Here is a 19,782-nt window from a genome sequence, read left to right on the forward strand (position 1 = left end):
GGACTTGGGTAAATTCAATCAAACTCCTACCTCAAATGTCAGCTTTGTTTTAACAGCTGTGATCTTGAGCAAACTAGCCTTGCTGATCCTATTTTTCATCTGTTAAATGGGTACAAATTTAACTACCGGCCCAGAGCCCAGAATTTAGCAGGTATGAGTATCGGCTATCACACCCACCTGCCCTCACACGACCACCTGCCTGGTCAAGGCTCTGGCCAACCAAAGGCTCACACTCAGCTCCAGTGCATAGAGCTCAATGGCCAGTGGTTCTTCCTAGAGTTTAAATTCCAACAGGGAGCACAGCTGTGTGAACTATGCCCGCCACTCTCTGCTCTGGGGCGTTGCGGGGTGGGGGGTGCGCGGTGGAGTGGGGGGCATGAGTGTTAGCACTGCTGCTGGGCTTTCACTGGGACCATAGGACCTGCCCAGTCACTGCCCACATGACCCTGGGAACCTGACAACGTGATATGTGCCTGGCCAAGAGGCACTCATGCCAGGGCAGATGTTTCAAAGCTTCTCTTTTTTAAAAAAATATTTACTTTATTTTATTTTTTATTTATTTATTTTTTTGGCTGACTCATACAAGATCTTAGTTCCCCAAGGAGGGATCAAACCTGTGCCCCCTCACTGGGAGCGTGGAGTCTTAACCACTGGGTCACCAGGGAAGTCCCAAACCTTCACTTTTTTAAAAGGAAAATCTAAATATAAAATAACCAGCTCCTCTCACTTTGACAGCGAACTCAGAAATTCCTTATTCTAAGAAACAGAATAGTCCAACAGCTTTCAGAAATGCCATATATTTCTGAAATATACACGTGAGGACATTAAAGTCCATCAGTAAGAATTAAAACATTACATCATGGCACTCCCACTAATTTCATAGCTTCTAGGCATACAGGTTTTGGAGTAGTGGTCCTGGGTCTGACTCTGAGCTCTGAGACGGGTGTGAAGGTGATTACCTTAGAGCATCCTGAGGAGCAGCTAGAGGAAGAGGTAAGAGCCCCCGGGCAGTCTCCAAGTGCTGGCTTCACTGTGGCCAAGCCAGCCTCTCAGTCTTGAGGCTTGAATGACCCATTTGATATAGGAAAGGGTTGGACCAGATGAGCTCTAAGGGTCACTGATTTCAGTGAAGGTTTTAAAGATCAACTCGGTGAACACAAAAACCACTCCTGGGGGAAACATGGCTTTTCATCACATCAATCTCAGTGAGAGAGCTTCCTCTAACATCCACCAGAATCAGAGGCCCTCTTGTGTCTCTCCTTCGTATCAGAAGGTGAGCAGCTGCCATGATAATGTAACTAATGTCCCGTAAAGTCACATCTGTAGGAGCTGGGAGAGAGGGGCAGTTGTGGGATGGTTAAAACCCAAGAACTACTGAGATCAGCAGAAGCTTTTGCTCTTTACTTTTTAGTAAACTCTATTTCCTTTCCTACAACAGCTTTCTGCCCTAAATATAGGCCAGGACCCACACTGCTCTGAAGGATGCTCATCATAAAACTCTTCATGTTTTACAAGCTGGCACAGACCTGCAACTTCTCGTCCATGTCGTCGTCGCTCTCATCCAGGTCTTCATGGAGCAGTCGCCATTCATATTCCACGTGAACGTGAGAATTAAACCTTCCAGACAAGGCCTGGTTCAGCTGAGAACGACAACGGGCTGTCAGTGACGCTGCTCACACACTCAACCTTGTAAAGGAGATGTGGATCTAGAGGCAGCGGGCCTGCGCCCCAGAGAAGCTGTGCCCCAGCATGAGGCTGGCTTATTTAATTTGCTGCATCTCAGGCCAATCGCCCCTCCCGAATCTACACATACCCTGGAAGCTCAAACCCAACAATTCCCATTTAGTGCTTTGTAAGCTGCAAAGTCACAGCATGCAGCCAAGGAGTGTTTGAGATCTAAAAGGCAATGGCCAGCCCTTGGGTACCCACCACCGCACAGGGAGCACTGAATTCAAGAAGGAACAAGCCCGCTAACTGTAGACCCCGCTTTTCCTGACCAGCACAAGAGAATTAAGCCCTGCGGAAAATGATGTGAATGACTGCTCTCTCAGCTTTCTCTGGGAAAGTGGACAGCTGGTTTCATTCTAGATGCACAGGTGAGAAGTTATTGCATCAGATAAATGGGTATCTTAGCACATCAGGGTCTAAATTTTCTCCAAAGCCAGATAGTAGCCATGTGATCGCAGGCAAGTTATTTAACCCTCTGAAGCTGTCTCCTCATCTATAAAATGGAGTAAGAGTAGCTACCTACTAATCAGTGTCCTAAGGGGTAACAGTAGGCGCCCATTAATTAGTATCCTAAGGGGAAACAGTAGGTGCCTACTAATCAGTGTCCTAAGGGTTATCAAGATTAAATGAGTTAATGGACACAAAGAGCTCAGGATAATAACCTTCCTCATATTCTACAGCAGTGACTGTTAATGGCTCTGTTTACTGAGCACTTAGTATGTGCCCACGGCTTCACAGAGTTCAAATACACGACGACCCTATAGACTGGTGTAGCTGACTCTACAAACAAGGCAACAGTGGGGAGAGCTGGCGCGACCTTCCCAAGCCACAGCAGTGGAGCTCCCTGCAAACCCGGGGGGCCTCAGCTCCACTCACCCCCAAAGCCAGAGCCGCCAACACGTCCAACCAGAAAATACTGACTCATGTTCCCAAAGTGTCACCACTAGGCAGGTGGTCCCCTCCTCTCTAAAGGTGCCCCAGGACACTTGCTCCGAGCTGTCCCCTCTAGGACACTGGGATCTGCTCAGGACCCTCCTGCGGACCCTCCCCAAGGAGCACCCCCAACCCCACCGGGGGAGACTCACCAGCTCCTCGCAGCGCTCGTGCCTGAGTCGCTTGGCGATGTCCAGAGGTGTCTCTCCTGACTCGTTAGCTAAGGGACGGTGGGATGAAAGGACATGTTGTGGCCAAATCAAGCAAAGGTCTGATACCCGGAGGCTATTAAATAGAGACCCAGTCAAGCAGCCCAAATGAAACTGACTAATGAATTCCGGCAACTTAGCCCCCATCAGGGCTCATCTGTTCTGAAATCATACAGACCTAAGCAGTGTGCAGTCAGTAACATTTTAAAAGACAAGATTTGAACTAATCATGAAAGTAAAAGCACTAAAGTTAAGCCAACTAATGTAAAAATAAATATCCAAGGCTAATTCACTGCGTAAAGCAGTTCATGGTAATTCTCTAACCAAAAGCACTGCTAATCTAGTTCCAGGCACCTGGCTGAAAGACTTTACACCTCCTTTTATTAATAAGTAGTCTGTAAATTTGGAATTGTGTAGTTTCTTCTAAACAAGCCTCAGTCAATGAGGTTGGATGATTAATTAAAAAATAAAAAACTCGGCTCTCAAGCAGGCATGAGCCTTTTTTCCAGTCTTGGCTATCAGTTTGATAATTCTTCAAAGCTCCTCCCCAGGACACATCACAGCCAGATGTCCTGGGGGTTAGGCTGTGCCTGGCCAGCTGCAGGTCAGGGCCCTGGGAGGAGGAAGCGATGGAAGCCAAGCAGACATGGTCCCTCATGGAGGAGGTTCCATGCCAGTGAACAGAGGGGCAGTGGACAGTGACTCCCAGCAGTAAACGTGCCCACCCAGGGCCAGTGAGGGACCAAGTCTGATCTCAGGTGGAGTCAGGAAGAGGAGGGCAAGATGCCTGAACCTTGTCCAGGGTCACTTGGCCACCAGTTAACAGCTGCAGGCCACCCTCTGCCTCTCAGAGCCCAGAAAATGCCTGCAACATGGGGGCAAGTCCACAAGACAGCAGAGGAAAACTGCTGATAAGTATCGGACTGCAGCAGCCTGGCAGAGTGGGCCCTGTCTTGCTGGGTGGCGCTGGCTTCCCAGCTCTGCCCGGAGCCCAGTGGCCGGAGGGGCCGGGGAAGAGGCGGGGCTGAGGCTCACCGATGCCAATGGAGGCCTTGCCCCGCAGCAGCAGCTTCAGGCACTCCGCACTGTCGGTCAGGCAGCAGTAGTGCAGGGCCGTGCTGCCCTTCCCCGTCTGTTTGTCCAGGTTCCCGCTGGCAAGGACGGACGCAGAGAGAGAGAGAGAGGAGGGCAGGGAAGTCTCAGGTCAGAGGGCTGGGGTGCTGCGCAGGGGACTGGGGTTCGGAAGCAGGAGAGGCAGTCGGCGCCCGGGTTCGTGGCCGGCAGGGCCTCTCGTCCTCCTCCAGGTGGGGGGCCACAGCGCCAGCCCAGCTTGTGGCAGGAGGTGGCCTGGGCTTAAGGCCATCAGGGAATAGACGACGATGGCAGAGCCGGCCAAAAAAAGGGGGCGAGGCTCCTGTGCACCCCTGGCCGGGGGCTGGGAGAGGGACAGGCGAACGGGGGTCTCTCCCGCTGCACTGCTAAGGCCCGCCAGTGTGTCCATGGCACGGAAGGCTGGGCTGAGCGCTTTTCATCCTACTGACAACACGCGTACCAGGAAAGGGAAAGACCACGTTTTCTAAAATTCAGAGTCACCAGGCTCCTCTGAGCTGGCTTGCCCTGGACCACCCTGAAAACAGGCTCCGGGGGAATGAGAGGACCACAGGGGTTCTGCCAACACAGAACGGACTGGGCAATCCCAGGACGAGCCACTCAGCCCACTGGTGGGTGGCCGTTGTCACGCTGTGAGCAGGACAGCAGGGCTCCACCCTGGACAGACACGTGGGGACACGGAGGGACCGCTGGGAGACAATGCCCCAGGATCCCGACAGGAGGAAACCAGCCACGTTCACTGTTCCTTTTTCCAAGCAGCTATATTTTCAGTAAAAAAGAGCCTGATCTCTGATCTTTCTACTCCCGCTCCCAAGAAGAGGGACCAGGGTTGCCCTTTTGTCCCCTGAGAGTCTGCTCTAAGGGAGCTGGCACCGCACAACTGCTCCAAGCCCCTCCACACTCCTGGTGCTGGGTGGGCAGCTCCCCGCAGGCGTCCAATGAGCTCCCAGCTCCTGGGGAAGGAGCTGACTGCACCCAAGCTCCTCCAGCCCCAGCCATCTCTTCCCTCTTCCCTCCAGAAATGGCAGAAGACACAAAATGCAAAACGTCTCCTTGCTTTGCACTTGCTGAAGAGTTTCTATGGCTTCTGGCCATTCCCTGCCCTGACCCCCACCCAAACCCATGCTCAGGGAGACACGATGCACCTTGACCGGGCTTCACGACTAGACTCTGACCATCAGGCCAGCCCTGCACCAAGCAAGGCAGGACGAACCTGATGGGAGCACTGGGGCCAAGGAAACTGCCCATGCACGTCCTCTCCACAAGCATGCTCTAATTGAAAATAACAGCTTTTCCTACCAAGCAAAACGCCCACAACCCTGCCTCAGCCCACGTTGGAGGTGGAGCCCTGCTTCCTGCTTCCCTCTCCCTTTGCTCACGGTGCCCTGCCTGACATCATGGGAACCCACACCTCACAGGACAAGCTGGGGGCTGCCCTGTCTGATGTCATGGGACCCCCACCTCACAGGACAAGCTGGGGGCTGCCCTGCCTGACGTCATGGGACCCCCACCTCACAGGACAAGCTGGTGGCTGCCCTGCCTGACGTCATGGGGACCACTCCCCACTTGACAGTCAAGGGGGCTGCAGCCAGAGGCTGCTTTCCAGGGGCTTAGAATTCAGCAGACCTATTCACAGGGCGTCCCCCTCAGCCCCAGACACTGGAAGCTGGATGCTGCGGACACCAGGAGGGGTTAAGACTGCACGGGAACACCCCACACCTGCAGCCGTTTCGCTGTCGTGTAATCCTAGTCACACCTGAGGAAATTCCAGCACGTTGGCCACACCGCAGAAGCAGTGAGGCAACCCCTGATCCCTTCCCCAGAAACACCCAGGAGCAAAATCAAACACTGGCCCTGATTTAAGGACACCTACCTGTTTTGAACTAAAAAGTCTACAATGTGGAGAGAAGTCCGGTCCACGGACCTGACGGCAAGGTGGAGGGCAGTCTCATCCGGCTCCTGAAGACCAAACAGAAACATTCCAGAATCCCAAGGGGAGCACTCAGCTCTGCGGCCAATGCGAGTGAAAGCATGTATTTCTCTTCTAAAAGCCTCTGAGTCTGTCCTTTGAAAAACCTGTCTCTAAAACATGTTACCTATTGCTAAGTTGTGTCTGGCAACCCCATGGACTGTATGTAGCCTGCCAGGCTCTTCTGTCCATGGGATTTCCCAGGCAGGAATACTGGAATGGGTTGCCATGCTCTCCTCCAGGGGATCTTCCCAACCCAGGGATCAAACCTGAGTCTCCTACGCTGGCAGGCAGATTCTTTCCAGCTGAGCCACCAGGGAAGCCAATCCCCATGGCAAATTCTGCCCTTGGGACTTTAGAGGCTGCCTATCATTTAGAGACTGGTCCTAGTCCTCCTCCCGCCCCGGGAAAGAATGAGAAATTCGGGGGTTTCATTGCAAAGTCCTCTCAAGGTTTCTGACCCCCTCCCTCCCTGCATCATCAACATGATGAAGCTTAGGCCTCTGAGAAAAGGCTCCTTCCCCTGGGGATGGAGTCTCCTCCCAGAGCTGCCACTACAGTTTGGCTGAAGAATCAACCACGAATCTCCTCTCACCCACTGTCAGCACTTCTGATGGCACTGCTTTGTCACTCCCCGTCAACCCCCCAACCCCTTCTGCTTCTACATGTCCTTTCTTACATGTCCATTGGCCAGTGGGATTTTTTCTGTAAGATCCACGCCGTCGGCATATGCTTGAAGTAATCCAAAAATGTCTCTTGTTTTCACGGCTTCACAAAGACTGTGAAGCTTGGCCGCATTGTCCGCGTGTTTTTTCCGCGCGTATTTTCTCTCAATGTACTTGGCAGTGATGTAGTCCTTCCTTGCGTTCCTGAAATCAAACGTAACCGCCCTGTAAATGATTAAGGGCCTTAACATCCACTCATCTGTGATGAGTGAAAACTAATCCCACCCCCTCACGGTAACAAGGGCTGATGCCGAAGCTTCAATACCTTGGCCGCCAGATGCTAACAGCTGACTCATTGGAAAAGATCCTGATGTTGGCAAAGATTGAGGGCAGGAGGAGAAGCGGGTGACAGAGCATGAGATGGCTGGATGGCATCACCGACTAGATGGACGTGAGTTCGAACAAACTTTGGGAGATGGTGAAGGACAGGGAAGCCTGGCATGCTGCAGTCCATGGGGTGGCAAAGAGTTGGACCCAACTCAGCGACTGAACAACAACATGGTAACAAGCGGCATGGGCAGAAAAGTACAGAGCAGGAGGCAGGCGGCATGTGGCTCTCCTGCAGCACCAGCGTCCACTCTGCCTCTCCACTTTCAGGAGGCTGGACACCCAAGACAAGAGGTATCAAGGTCTGGGTCTAAGGGATAAGCAGCCAGGTGGGGAAACTCGCAGACTCCAAGGGAAGACTATTTTCCTGTTTGTGGGCACCATGCCCGGCAGCCAGGTTCCCCACATGCCCCATGAAATCAAACAAGTTGTCCATCTTCATGGTCTATTTCCTGGCTCTAATTTGGTCTTGAGGGCACAGACCCCACCTCTCCAAGGAGCGTGGAGCAGCAGTAACTCCAGGGGAGCCAAAATCCTCCCCCGCCGTAGACTGTCAAGTGACCCTGGGCAAGTCTGTGACCCCAAATCTTATCTGTGAAATGCACACAGCCTGGGTGAAACACATGAGGTGACACTTTGCTGCACTCCCGGCAGGTCCTTAGGGCCTCGGAAAGTACTGATGCACTCGAAAGATAGAGCAAGAAAAACAGCGGCTCCTGGTCCAGAGGACTGAGCATCTCACTCCAAGGACAGTAACAAGCAGCAACAGCAACAATAAAAACCTAGACACGGTGTTTGAGGGACAGTAAACGCTAATTACCCATGACAACCAAGTCATAAGGGTCCATCAGCTGATGAACAGGTGAAAAAGACATGGTGTCCACATAACAAGAGTACGACTCAGCCACAAAAAGAATGAAGCACTCATGTGGATGAGCCCTGGAAACATCCTGAAATCCTAAATGAAAGACGCCAACACTGAAGACCACACGTGGTGTTATTCCATTCACTGAAATGCCCGGAACCGACAAATGCGTAGAGATAGGGAGCAGTGGCCCCAGGCTGGAGGGGAGGGGGTGTTAGGGGGAGGTGGGGGGTGCAGTGTAAGGGGACAGAGTAGGGGATGGTTAACAGGTACAGGGCTTTGTGATGGGATGAAGAAAATGTTCTAAAATTGCTTGTGGTGATGGAAGAACAACTGAGAATATACTAGAAGCCAGTGAACTGTACTTTAAATGGGTGAACTGTGATGGTATGTGAGTCATATTTCAACCAAATTGTTAAAAATTCCAAAGACAAAAATTCAGCATGGATCAAGGCGTTCCCCCCCGCACCCCCACCCTGGTGACTCTGGGCCAGCGACTCAAACCTCCTTATCCTGTGCAAAAGCACACAGGTGAGGCGTGCACAAGCCGACGACGTCTACGTGCAGGCCTCTGCGGGATCACAGAGACGGAGAGAGCATACTGAGGCCTTCAGCCCAGGATTCCGTATGCAATAACAGGGCAGCACGGAGTGAAGAGGCACTGGGGGGCCCACCGGCTCTTCCTGGCTGGGGCACCGCTCGCTCCTACCCTGGGACCAGGACAGCCACCGTTCCTGCTTCTATGATCGTCAGGGCCCAAGGCCCCCAGGTCAACCCACGTGGGTCCTTGCTGCAGCCCACCAGGGTTCAGGAGTGGGTGGGTCAACTCCAGGATCCCAGTGGGGGCACACAACACTTTGCCAGCTTCACCTAATAAACCACCACCTAGGTGTCCATAGACGCTGTGCCTCACGTGAACTGTGCTGGGGGACTTCACACGTGTCCCCCACAGGGGACGGTTACTGCAGGCCACAGGTCGGGTGGAGCTGTGCTGTCCATCTGATCCTTGCAACAGCGTTGTGAACGTGAGCCCATGGCCTCCAGCAGCCCGGCAGCTCTGAGGGCCACCCTGCTCCGCTGGACTGAGCTCTCCTTGCAGGGGCTCCCGGCCAGAGTGATGCTCTGGCTGCTGCCTGGTGACCGTCCTGGCTTGACAAAACCAACAACCCGTCAGATGAAACTCTACAGGTCTCTTATGACGGGAGGCAGGGCTGAACAGGTGTCAAGGCTTAGACGGCTCCAATAATCACTTTGGGGCAGCATCACTACGGACCCTCAGGAAGGGGCTACTGATAAACTGGACCTTATATTTTTTAAATGTTTTATCCACTTGTCCAGGCTCTGGGTCCCAAACCCGGAAGGTTGTCCGTCCCCCAGCACAGGTACAGGTCTATTTGGGCCACACCAGGCCCCACGGATTCCTGGTGGAAGTTGACTCTGCCCGTGTGACCCCTCTACCCCTTCTTTTTTTGGGAAAGGTTAAGGCTTTTGGAGGAAAGCAATGAATTTAATAATAATGTGTTTGGCATGCATTCAGAGAGGGAGGCTTCTTATACTTCCAAAGGACAGGGCGTGAGTGAGCGCCCTGAATCACAGGAGAGAAACGGTTCTGGCCTCTGTGAGCAGGAAGCTCCCTGCTTCCTGCCTATTTATATCTCTCAACAACCCCCCAAATCCATCTGGGGATTCACAGGCCATGAGACGGTCTCTGGCTTCCCTTTCAACAGATTCATCTGCAGATGGTGTGCTGCTTTGAGATAAAGCCAGGAGCAGTGCACTCCTTTTAACCTGGAAGTAAGATAGTAGCTTCTCTAAGTAGTCACCGAACTCGAGCTTCACCTCTTACTCACTGATTCATTGTTTATGTACAAATATTTCCCATCACAAGCAACATATTGTGGTGGGGCAGGCAAACACGAGTAAGGTGAGATTTATTAGAAAAAAGTATGTGGACACCTAGGTACAATGTAAAGTGGGATGAAATGCTTTAAAACAGAGCTACGCCCACAACTGGTTTCAGCTGAGGGGGCATCCACGTGGGTGCCAGTTTGCTGTCACGTTGGCCCTCATTTTGAAAAAAAAAAAAAAAAAAAAAAAAAAAAGGAGGGGAGTAAACATCTTTTCACTGGTGCCAAGGCTGGGGGGTGGGGCAGGGTCTCAATGTAGATGGAACATTTATATCCAAGAGTCCCACACAGACAGGATTCACTTTTTAGAACCATTTTTCCCCAGAATAAACAAATGCTCTGCTTTTATAAAGTACCCCTGGTACTTGGAAGAAATCAGTGACCATGTCTTATACTTTGTTCAAAGTGGATCAATACTACAGGGTTTCAGGAGACCACGCCCTTCACTGTGAGAGCAGGTGTCTATGAGACAGTAAGTGAAGTGCCCCAGGGGACCACAACGTCTCTGTCCTAACAGACCTTCCTGTAACCCAGTCAGCCCATGTCAAGGAACCTCTCCACGGACACCTGCCTCGAGAGGACCCGAACTTCTCAGCACCCACAGCCACAGTGAGCAACAAGGGCAGCCAACACCAACCAAGCATGAGGTAAGTGACCCCCTCACCCCTGATGTACGTCCCAGCGACTCGGTGAGCAGGGGGACGGCTGTCCCTCTGCTTCTATTAAAGGAAAAGGGCCCGGGGAAGCTGACGAACCCTCCCAGCTCCCGCAGTGGGCAAGGATGCAGGTTTCTACACCTCCTTGTTGTCTCTCCAGCTCTGGGTAAGGATACAGACTTGGAACTCAGATCTTCAGCAGGAGAGGATACCAACTCAGTAAGCCCCATGCCTGGAATCTAAAATCACACCTCGTGCAATCTCAAGGAAATGCCACACCACCGCCATCTGCTCCAGGACCCAGACGACTGACGCTAATCCAACCCCACCCATGCTCATCTCCTGATACCCGCTCCTCCCTGGAGGGAAGTCACCTCACCCAAGGCCAAAGAACACAGATCCTGTGACCTTGGCTTCCAAAGACCCACCCCCACAGCATGAAACCCTCTCCCCACCACTGCTCGGGGACCTCGCCTGACACCTGGGGGAGTCCTGCCGGCAGCTCTCGCTCTGGTTACTCCCAGGGGACGGCTGTCTCAGTGAATGGATTTTCTCTTCTCTCTGAGTACATATTTCTTTTTTTTTAAATTATTTATTTCTTCTTTTTATTTATTTTTTGGTTGTACTGGATCTTCACCGCTGCACACAGGCTTCCTCTCATTGCAGTGAGCAGGGCTTCTCATTGCAGTCGCTTCTCTTGCTGCAGAGCACAGGCTCCAGGGTGTGCCGGCTTCAGTAGTTGCAGAGCACAGGCTTAGCTGTTCCATGGTATGTGGAATTTTCCAGAATCAGGGATCGAACCTGTGTCTCCTGCATTGGCAGGTGGATTCTTATCCACTGTACCACCAGGGAAGTTCCTGAGCACATATTTCTCACTTTCCCTTTCCTGCCAAAACACACTGACTGGAAATCAACCCTGAATATTCACTAGAAGGACTAATGCTGAAGCTCCAAAACTTTGGCCACCCAATGCAAAAAGCTGACTCACTGGAAAAGACTCTGATGCTGGGAAAGATTGAAGGCAGGAGGAGAATGGGGCGACAGAGGATGAGATGGTTGGATGGCATCACTGACTTGATGGACATGAGTTTGAGCAAGCTCTAGGAGTTGGTGATGGACAGGGAGGCCTGGCGTGCTGCAGTCCATGGGGTTGCAAAGAGCTGGACACAACTGAGACACTGAACAGCAATACCACTCAAATGCTGAACTGGCCTGAGACCACCCCCATCTGCCTGACTGTGCCCCCCTAGAGTGGGTAAACCACCCCAGTCCTGGTGCAGCAGACAAGCCACCCAGGGAGAACAGGGCTGGAGCCTTGGTGGGCAGGCCAGGCACTGCCCTGGCCCCCAGTCACCCATCACCTCTCTCAAGGAGCAGTGTGCGGCCTGGGTGGTTTATGCTTTATATGATAAGACTGGTAGGAAATTCCCCTGCTATCAGCTCTGCCTCAGTGGGCCAGCTGGGTGCATGACAAGGCACGAACGTGTCTTAATCAGGTTTCGTGTCAACAGTTAAAACAGAAACAAAATTTTTTTTGAAGTGAACGACACACTCAACATTTGCTTTGAGGACCAGACGTAACCATGTATCTATGACAACCCACCCTCTCAGAGGCTCAGAATTCAGAGAGAACTCAGGTGGGAGGGCGACGACCCTGCCCTGAGACAGAGGCAAGGCTGTGCCCACACAGAGGGCGACACTCAGTGTTCCCCCCCAACCCCCAGGGAAATCTGCTTGCCTATGGCTTCTAAGAAAAACTGCCACATCAAATTTCTACCTCGACACCCTGAAGGGTTGCAGAGACTTTATACACAACACAGGCTGATTTCTTCCTTGAAGAAGCAACAATCGATACACCCAGACTTGTTAGCCCCCTGCCTCTGGGGGCCTGGGGCAAGCCAGCCTATGTTCAGCGAGCGAGACCCGCCAGCCGCATACATACATGTCGCTGCCCGGGTTGGGTTTGACTGAGTCCTCAGCGGGGAGACAGCACTCCATGATTTCATTGAAACCTGCGTTCCCGATATTCTTGGCAAGCTGCAAAAACAAAACTCTGTTTCAGTGCACTCAATTATTAATACCTTCCACCGCTCCACTCTACTCACACAGCTGATGATTTATTTAATGGTCACTAAGAAATAGAGCAATAAAGTGGTTTGCCTTTAATGAAGTTGGACAAAACCCAAACCCCAGAGGTACCCATAAAACCAGAGACAAGAATGCCTGTTTCAGAGGAGGGCTCTCGTAAAACGTCCCCTGGACAGAAAGCCTCCATGGACGGGGAGGAGCAGGAACTCGGCTCAACTCAAGTTTCTATTCTTTCCCCAAACTCCCACCCCAAGAAGAACCTGTGCTCTGGCTGAGAGAGATGTAACAGCATTTACTCCTGCCAGCGAGGGGGGACCTGGGCCAGGAAGCCAAGATTCGCATTCAATCGTGGTTCTATTTACTGGCTTTGTGACCACAGGCAAGGTGGCTTCCCTGAGCTTCGGTTTTTTTAATAGAAAAATGGGGATGATACCTACCTTGCCAGTCTGCAAATAATGATAAAATGGGATTTTACATGAAAGCATTCAATACACCAAAGCACTGAAAACGTGTCTGTTTCAAGGTAAGGTTCTCATTTGCCAATCAACCCCCTGACCTAGTTAGAAACGAGCAGGTTTCATCACTGCTTGCTGACACAGGCTCTGTGCTGGATGTGGTGGGTACCCCGTAAACACCATGGCTGGTGGCAGCCAGGCCACCCCAGGAGCGTAGCACTTGGCACACTCCTGAATGGATGTGCAAATCCGGAGTGACTGGGGTCTTAGGAGCAGGGACTTATTTGTCCCACCCCCAGCACCCAGCTGAGCACCTGACCGAGGTGGGGTTCTTCAACATCTGGCGAAACAAAGAAACTGAATGTGAACACCAGGCCCAGTGCAAATCGGGTGACTGGGGTCTTAGGAACAGGGACTTACTCATCCCACCCCCAGCACCCTGCTCAACACCCGATGGAGACTGGGTTCTCCAACATCTAATGAAACAAAGAAACTGAACGGGAACACCAGGCCCAGTGCTTTGCAGTGAACAAGTATTTTCATTTCCTGTTTCCACAATGGAAACAACAACAGTGGGAGCAGTGATGCTTCTGGGGCTTCTGCCCTCAGTGAACCACATGGACACAGGTGAGGGGGATGTTCTGGGAAGTTAGGCTGTGCCCGAACAGCCTCCCAGGGGGCGCGGCTGAAGGAACAGCCAAGGGGTCTGGGTTGGAGAAGGCCACGCTTCCTGGTGGCAGGTTACATGACACGGAGAGGGGGTCGTTTGGCGGGGGCGGGGGTGGGGGTGGTGGTGGTGCGCAGGACAGAGAAACATGCCAGCTTCATGATCGGGGTGGGGAGGCTTCCAGAGTCTTCCTAGTCCTTGTGAACCAAGTTCAGGGTGTCCTGAGCCCCAGGCTCTCAGGAGCCCCTGCCTGGGCCTCTAGCCTGGCCCAGGGTCTATGGTGGCAAAACTCCAGGTGCCTCACTGCTCTGTCTCTGGAGACAAAGCTGAAGATCAGAGTAGCATGCCACAGTGGGTGATGCGGCATACTGAGAATCTAGACTGAACCCCGGTATCAGAGCCTCAGTTTAGAGCCAGGCACCTGCTAAGGCCCCACCGCTCTGTGCAACATGAACAGCATCCTGCAGCCAAACATAGCTGCCTTCAGGGGGGTGACAGGATGAACCCCCGCGCCGCTCCCGGGAGCCCCGTGGGCTGTGGGCAGACGGGAGGGGACAAGGGGAGGAGGAGGATTCCCGGGAATCGGGAACTGCCTCCCTTCTGCTGGGCTTGGCTGGCTCACAGGGGCCAGCTGGTCCAGGGGGCCACCATGGCTGTGCATCACGGCTGCCCAGCGCGGGCAATGGGCCACCTCACAGCCTCGCCAAGCCCTAGTGGATGGTCCAGCCTGCGGAGAACCCTCTGGAACCATGAGCCAAAGCACAGTGTTTGCAGATGGAGGGTGCAGCATCATGTCAAGAAGACGGGGGCCCGGCAGGATAGGGCAGGAGCTAGGGCAGCAGGAAGGCGGGTTAACCAGCCCTGACCCACACGACCTCTGCTCCCAGAGCACTGTCCCTGGAGAGGGGGCCTCGTCAAGGGGACACGGGGCCCCAGATCTGGGGGGTCCAGGGCGTTTACAAGCCATGTCGTCAGGGAAGTGAGCCTCAGGGATGGCCAGAACACACATGGGGCCTCAGGCAGGCTGGGCTCTAGGTCTGTTCCAAGAGGATCAGTCTAACAAGACAGCGGTGAACGAAAAAAAAAAGGAAGGGACCTGTGATGAGGGCTGAACCAGCAATATAGGAATGGAGACAACAGGATGGTGGGAGAGCAGGGGTCTGGACTGGACACACCCCCGACCCTACGCCCTGGGACTGCGTCTCCCTGATGTTCAAAGCACCTGAGGACGGGGTCTGGGAGTCACACATTCCTGGAGACCCGGGGCACCTACCCTCTCGGGCCCTTGAGCCAGAAAGGGGCTGTAGGTTCTGGTTTCCAGAGTTTGGGTGAGGACGGGGAGCCTCTGGTGCCCTGTTTTCATGCTTCCAGGTGGAGGGTCACTATTCCTGAGACATTCTGTCTTCGTGTACTTATGCCCCAGAGGAGCGGAGTGGACAGTGAGAGAAAAGATCTCCCTGCCCGAGGGGCTCAGAAGGACAGACACCCCTGGGACACCCCCAGGACGCAGCACAGGGGTGGGTCTGCCCCTCTGGCCCCGTGTCCAAGTCTGGGATTCGGCTACCCCCACACGTGGGAACCAGGTCAGCAGATGCAGCGATTTTCAACAATGAATCGGACCTTCAATCTCTCAAGCGGTTCCAAATCAACGCAGGAAAATGGGGTGTCATCTCCTGGGCCCCCTCAGGTCCCAGAAGGTTGGAAAACTTGGAGTCCATGGCACACAGATGGACAAGAAAGGCTCTGGGAAAGTGAAAGACCTTGACCCTTGTAGGCAGAGCTAAGAAAGAGCAGTGAGCTCTAAATTGCTGCCTCCAAAGAAGAGAGCACAAAAAAATACGCTGAAAAAAACTGTATGTTTCTCCTGAGCCTTTAAAACTTCTACTTTAGATATATTTTATGAAGTATACAACACACTTCTTAGTAAGTGAGACAAATGCAACTATACATTACACACAGGTCTAGGTTTTGGTGCTCAATTTTTTCTGATAGGGTTTGTGGTTTTTAAAAAGTTCATAATTGTGATTTAAGAATAAACCTTTTAGCCACCTTTTTAAAACAGAGCTCTTGTTCAGGCTAGATAAGACAAAGGGTCTGGGACGATGTCTGGAGCGTGACAGTCACTCAGTAAACGGGGGCCGACGCCGCCACTTCCTGTTGCTCTTTGTAGCCTGAACGGCTTCATTTCAGCCCCAAGTGAAACAGCAATGTCATCTGTAAGGAGGCTCTCAGTTTCTGAGGGTTTTCTTCTCCCCTCTCTCACAGATCCAGCTGTTAGTTCATTTGCTGTGCATTTAATAGCTTGTTAACAACCTCAGGAGAAGGAGGCATGAGGTCACAAAAGGGGCTTGAATCAGGATTGTGGGCTCCTGGGGTTTCTGACCCCATTCTCTGATGTTAGATGATTTTTAAATTACTGTGGATGCGTGCTATGTCGCTTCAGTCGTGTCTGACTCTTTGCGACCCCATGGACTATAGCCCGCCAGGCTCCTTTGCCCATGGGATTCTCCAAACAAGACTACCGGAGTGGGTTGCCATTTGCTTCTCCAGGGGACCTTCCCAACCCAGGGATCAAACTCATGTCTCCTACGTCTCCTACATTGGCAGGTGAATACTTTACCATTAGCACCACCTGGGAAGCCCTTTAAATTACTGACTCAAATTCAATTACAGAACACTGAAGTTTTCTTTAGTAACTTCATGTACAATGTGAAACTGATCATATGAAACTAGGAGTCTCATACCAACAATACTGTTCTATGAAGGATCTAAAAATTGGAGCTGAAATCATAATCTTCTGTGTTAAGGAGGAAATTGATCTTTTTAAAATCTTTGCTTTTCAGGAGGCCTTCTGAAAGCAGAGTTGCTTTAACATCTAAGGGTATTAAGCTGGTGCACGCCAGTTAAGACGGCACAGCTTCCCTGAACTAATCAAATTAATACTTCAATTACCCGTTTCCTTCCACTGAATAAGAAGTGATTCCAGGAGAAGGAAAAGGGAAGAAAAGATGACTGCCAACCAGCCACCTTCACGGATGCTGCTAAAACCACTCCAGCAGTAAACATTGGACTCCAGCGTGCTTGAAACAAAAACAAATTAAAAAAGAAATGGTGAAGCACCACATCAGGGGAAGCTGTTTGCAAGACAATTTAGACAGAATTAAAGACTTCCATCATGAGGGCTACGCTGAGGCCATTCGGGGGGACAGGGGCGGCATTTTACGGGGTGAGCATCTGTCTGTTCCGAACGCAATGCCGACAGGAAACGAAGCTGCCTGCTCATGTCTCTGCTGTCTCCATCAGGCTGTTCGAAACCCCGTCTCATGTCACAGCAGTCCCCGTGTGGAGCTGGGACCCTGGCTCAGGGCAGGCTGCAGCCTCGGATACGCCGGCAAGTCCTCCTCCAGTTTACCCTCATATCTCTTTCAGAGAGTCTAGTTACCATGTGCGACCCCAGAAGACACACTCCGATGAACACACCAGCCCAGGACCCTGACACCACGGCTCTGTGAACCTGAAAAGCTCACAAAGGAAGCAGTCGGTCCAGTTGGAGGATTCACACGTTATGACACGCAGATCATTCTTCTGGGAGGATTTTGTTCCAATCCTTCTGGAGGAGGAGATGACAATACTTGATAGTTCTTACTACGCACCAGGTGAAATTCTAAACACATACATTCACACACAGGATATGTATGAGTCAAGCCTTCAAGAGATCTTTTGTTCAGGCAGCATCTGTCTAAACAAAATAACCGGGTGCTTTAAAAAGGCTTGAAATTCTCATGCTTTACAAGTGTTACTAACACCTGACACTCTCTACACCTGCGGAGTGAGGGTCTGGGCGTGGGGTCACGCCCGCAGTAACTGGGTTGGGATGAGAGGCAGGGAGACCTCTCCCGCCTGCGAGTGGCTAGAGTTCAGGGCAAACAGAGGGTGGGAATAAACCCCACGTGATTCAGGCCTCTGCTCTTTGTTTTTCTGACAATCACGGAGGAAAAGAGGCTTAGACAAGGGAGTTTAGGCAGAGATTAGACATCAGAAGTAGTTGCAGCTGTCAGTTAAGCGGCCTCTGCCTGGATTTCTCCATAATGGCTGAGTTGGTCAGATTATAAACGCCTGAGAGATTACATAGATGAGGCTCTGAGAGACAGGAAGGAAGCTCTGAGCCAGGGATCAGAAGTTACCTCCTCCTTTCATTGAGACGGAAACATTTTCCTTCCAGCCCTCTTTGGTGCTTCCCTCTGCAGTAGGCAACAGTCTCATGCAGACCATCAGATAAATTTCTGAGATGTGTTTAAGCAGGTGTAACAGATGTGCTGGTATCAGGCTCCCACCAGCTTATACGAGCTCAGCTGTTAAACAGTCATTATTAAAAATTACATTCTATAAACTCATGATCAAATAAACTATACTAAGGAATTCCCTGGTGGTCCAGTGGAATTGGGACTCTGCATTTTCCATTGCCGGGAACCCAGGTTTGATCCCTGGTCAGGGAACTAAGATCCTGAAAGCAGTACGGCATGGCTTTAATATAAAAATTATACTAAAAACAAAACAGTCCTCAAAACTCATCACTTCTGATTTTACTACATCTTACTATTCTGTTTTTGAAGATACTTGCAACAACACTGTTTTTGTGGGGTGAGCCTACTATGTGTGTGACCAAATCTTTCTTACGGCTCATTCAGTGATTCACGTGGTGGCCTGAAAATGGCCCCAGTGGGAGTGTTTACATCATGTCACTGAGCAGACTACAAAGCAGGACATCTTTGCCTCCCAGAGAGCTGGCTGTAGACATTGTCAGGGATGGGGAGGGGGATACAGAGGGGCTGCAGTGAGGTTTATGCACTCCCAATGGGGTGAGTCCTCGGGGGTTAAGAGTGTGAGCTCTGACTAAAGAGGCCCCCATTCCAGACCTGGTGCGTGGATAACACATAACCTTGGGCTGTTACAACATTCTAAGCCTCAGTTCCTCTTCTGTAAAATGGGGATAATATACCAAGGCCACGGGGTTGAAGAGCAAATGAACTAATACACACAAAGTGCTTTGCAAAGTGCCGCACACAAAATCAGCAATTAAACCTCAATGTAAACCAGTTAACACTTCCCACTGTTTCTTTTTTCTTTTTTTTTTTTTAAATCACTAGGTTGCAAAGAGTTGGACATGACTGAGTAGCTGAACAACAACAAGAGATGTATAGCAGCTACCCTGGTTTAGCAGTGCTCAATGAAAATACACGTGAGGGTTTCACATCTGTGTTGTCCCCAGTTACCAAGGTTTCATGTCTACGCTGTCTCCAGTTACCCAGGACACTGCCTGCATACACAGATCTATGATGCAGCCTGTATGCATTATGACATTAACAATAAACGTACCATGTAACAAAGAATACACTGCTTGGGTCTTGCCAAGGATCAGATTAGATCAGATCAGTTGCTCAGTCATGTCCGACTCTTTTCGACCCAATGAATCGCAGTACCCCAGGCCTCCCTGTCCATCACCAACTCCCGGCGTTCACTCAAACTCACATCCATCTAGTCAGTGATGCCATCCAGCCATCTCATCTTCTGTCGTCCCCTTCTCCTCCTGCCCTCAATCCCTCCCAGCATCAGAGTCTTTTCCAATGAGTCAACTCTTCGCATGAGGTGGCCAAAGTATTGGAGTTTCAGCTTTAGCAGCATTCCTTCCAAAGAAATCCCAGGGCTGATCTCCTTCAGAATGGACTGGTTGGATCTCCTTGCAGTCCAAGGGACTCTCAAGAGTCTTCTCCAACACCACAGTTCAAAAGCATCAATTCTTCGGTGCTCAGCCTTCTTCACAGTCCAACTCTCACATCCATACATGACCAAAGGAAAAACCATAGCCTTGACTAGATGGACCTTTGTTGGAAAAGTAACGTCTCTGATTTTCAATATGCTATCTAGGTTGGTCATAACTTTCCTTCCAAGGAGTAAGCGTCTTTTAATTTCATGGCTGCAGTCACCAGCTGCAGTGATTTTGGAGCCCAGAAAAATAAAGTCTGACACTGTTTCCCCATCTATTTCCCATGAAGTGATGGGACTGGATGCCATGATCTTTGTTTTCTGAATGTTGAGCTTTAAGCCAACTTTTTCACTCTCCACTTTCACCTTCATCAAGAGGC

The 19,782-nt window shown here is 51.3% G+C and overlaps 1 protein-coding gene and 1 long non-coding RNA gene across 12 annotated transcripts in view; one reads left to right on the forward strand and one right to left on the reverse strand.

Moving 5' to 3' along the window:
• ASAP2 (ArfGAP with SH3 domain, ankyrin repeat and PH domain 2) overlaps positions 1–19,782 on the reverse strand; it is a 158,583-nt gene that overhangs the window by 14,142 nt on the left and 124,659 nt on the right. For all 11 annotated transcript variants that reach the window (XM_055540973.1, XM_055540972.1, XM_055540977.1 and 8 more), the window contains 6 exons: positions 12,372–12,466; positions 6,629–6,818; positions 5,854–5,939; positions 3,906–4,021; positions 2,814–2,881; positions 1,527–1,640 (listed from right to left, as the gene is read on the reverse strand). In XM_055540973.1, coding sequence (XP_055396948.1) covers positions 1,527–1,640; positions 2,814–2,881; positions 3,906–4,021; positions 5,854–5,939; positions 6,629–6,818; positions 12,372–12,466 — 669 coding nt within the window. The remainder of the gene's footprint in view (positions 1–1,526; positions 1,641–2,813; positions 2,882–3,905; positions 4,022–5,853; positions 5,940–6,628; positions 6,819–12,371; positions 12,467–19,782) is intronic.
• On the forward strand, positions 1,139–2,285 carry LOC129623479 (uncharacterized). Its single transcript, XR_008700559.1, has 2 exons — positions 1,139–1,273; positions 1,439–2,285. It is a non-coding gene; the product is annotated as an uncharacterized LOC129623479 (long non-coding RNA).

The sequence above is a fragment of the Bubalus kerabau genome, chromosome 11 (genome assembly GCF_029407905.1).
Source record: "Bubalus kerabau isolate K-KA32 ecotype Philippines breed swamp buffalo chromosome 11, PCC_UOA_SB_1v2, whole genome shotgun sequence".
Taxonomy (NCBI): domain Eukaryota; kingdom Metazoa; phylum Chordata; class Mammalia; order Artiodactyla; family Bovidae; genus Bubalus; species Bubalus kerabau.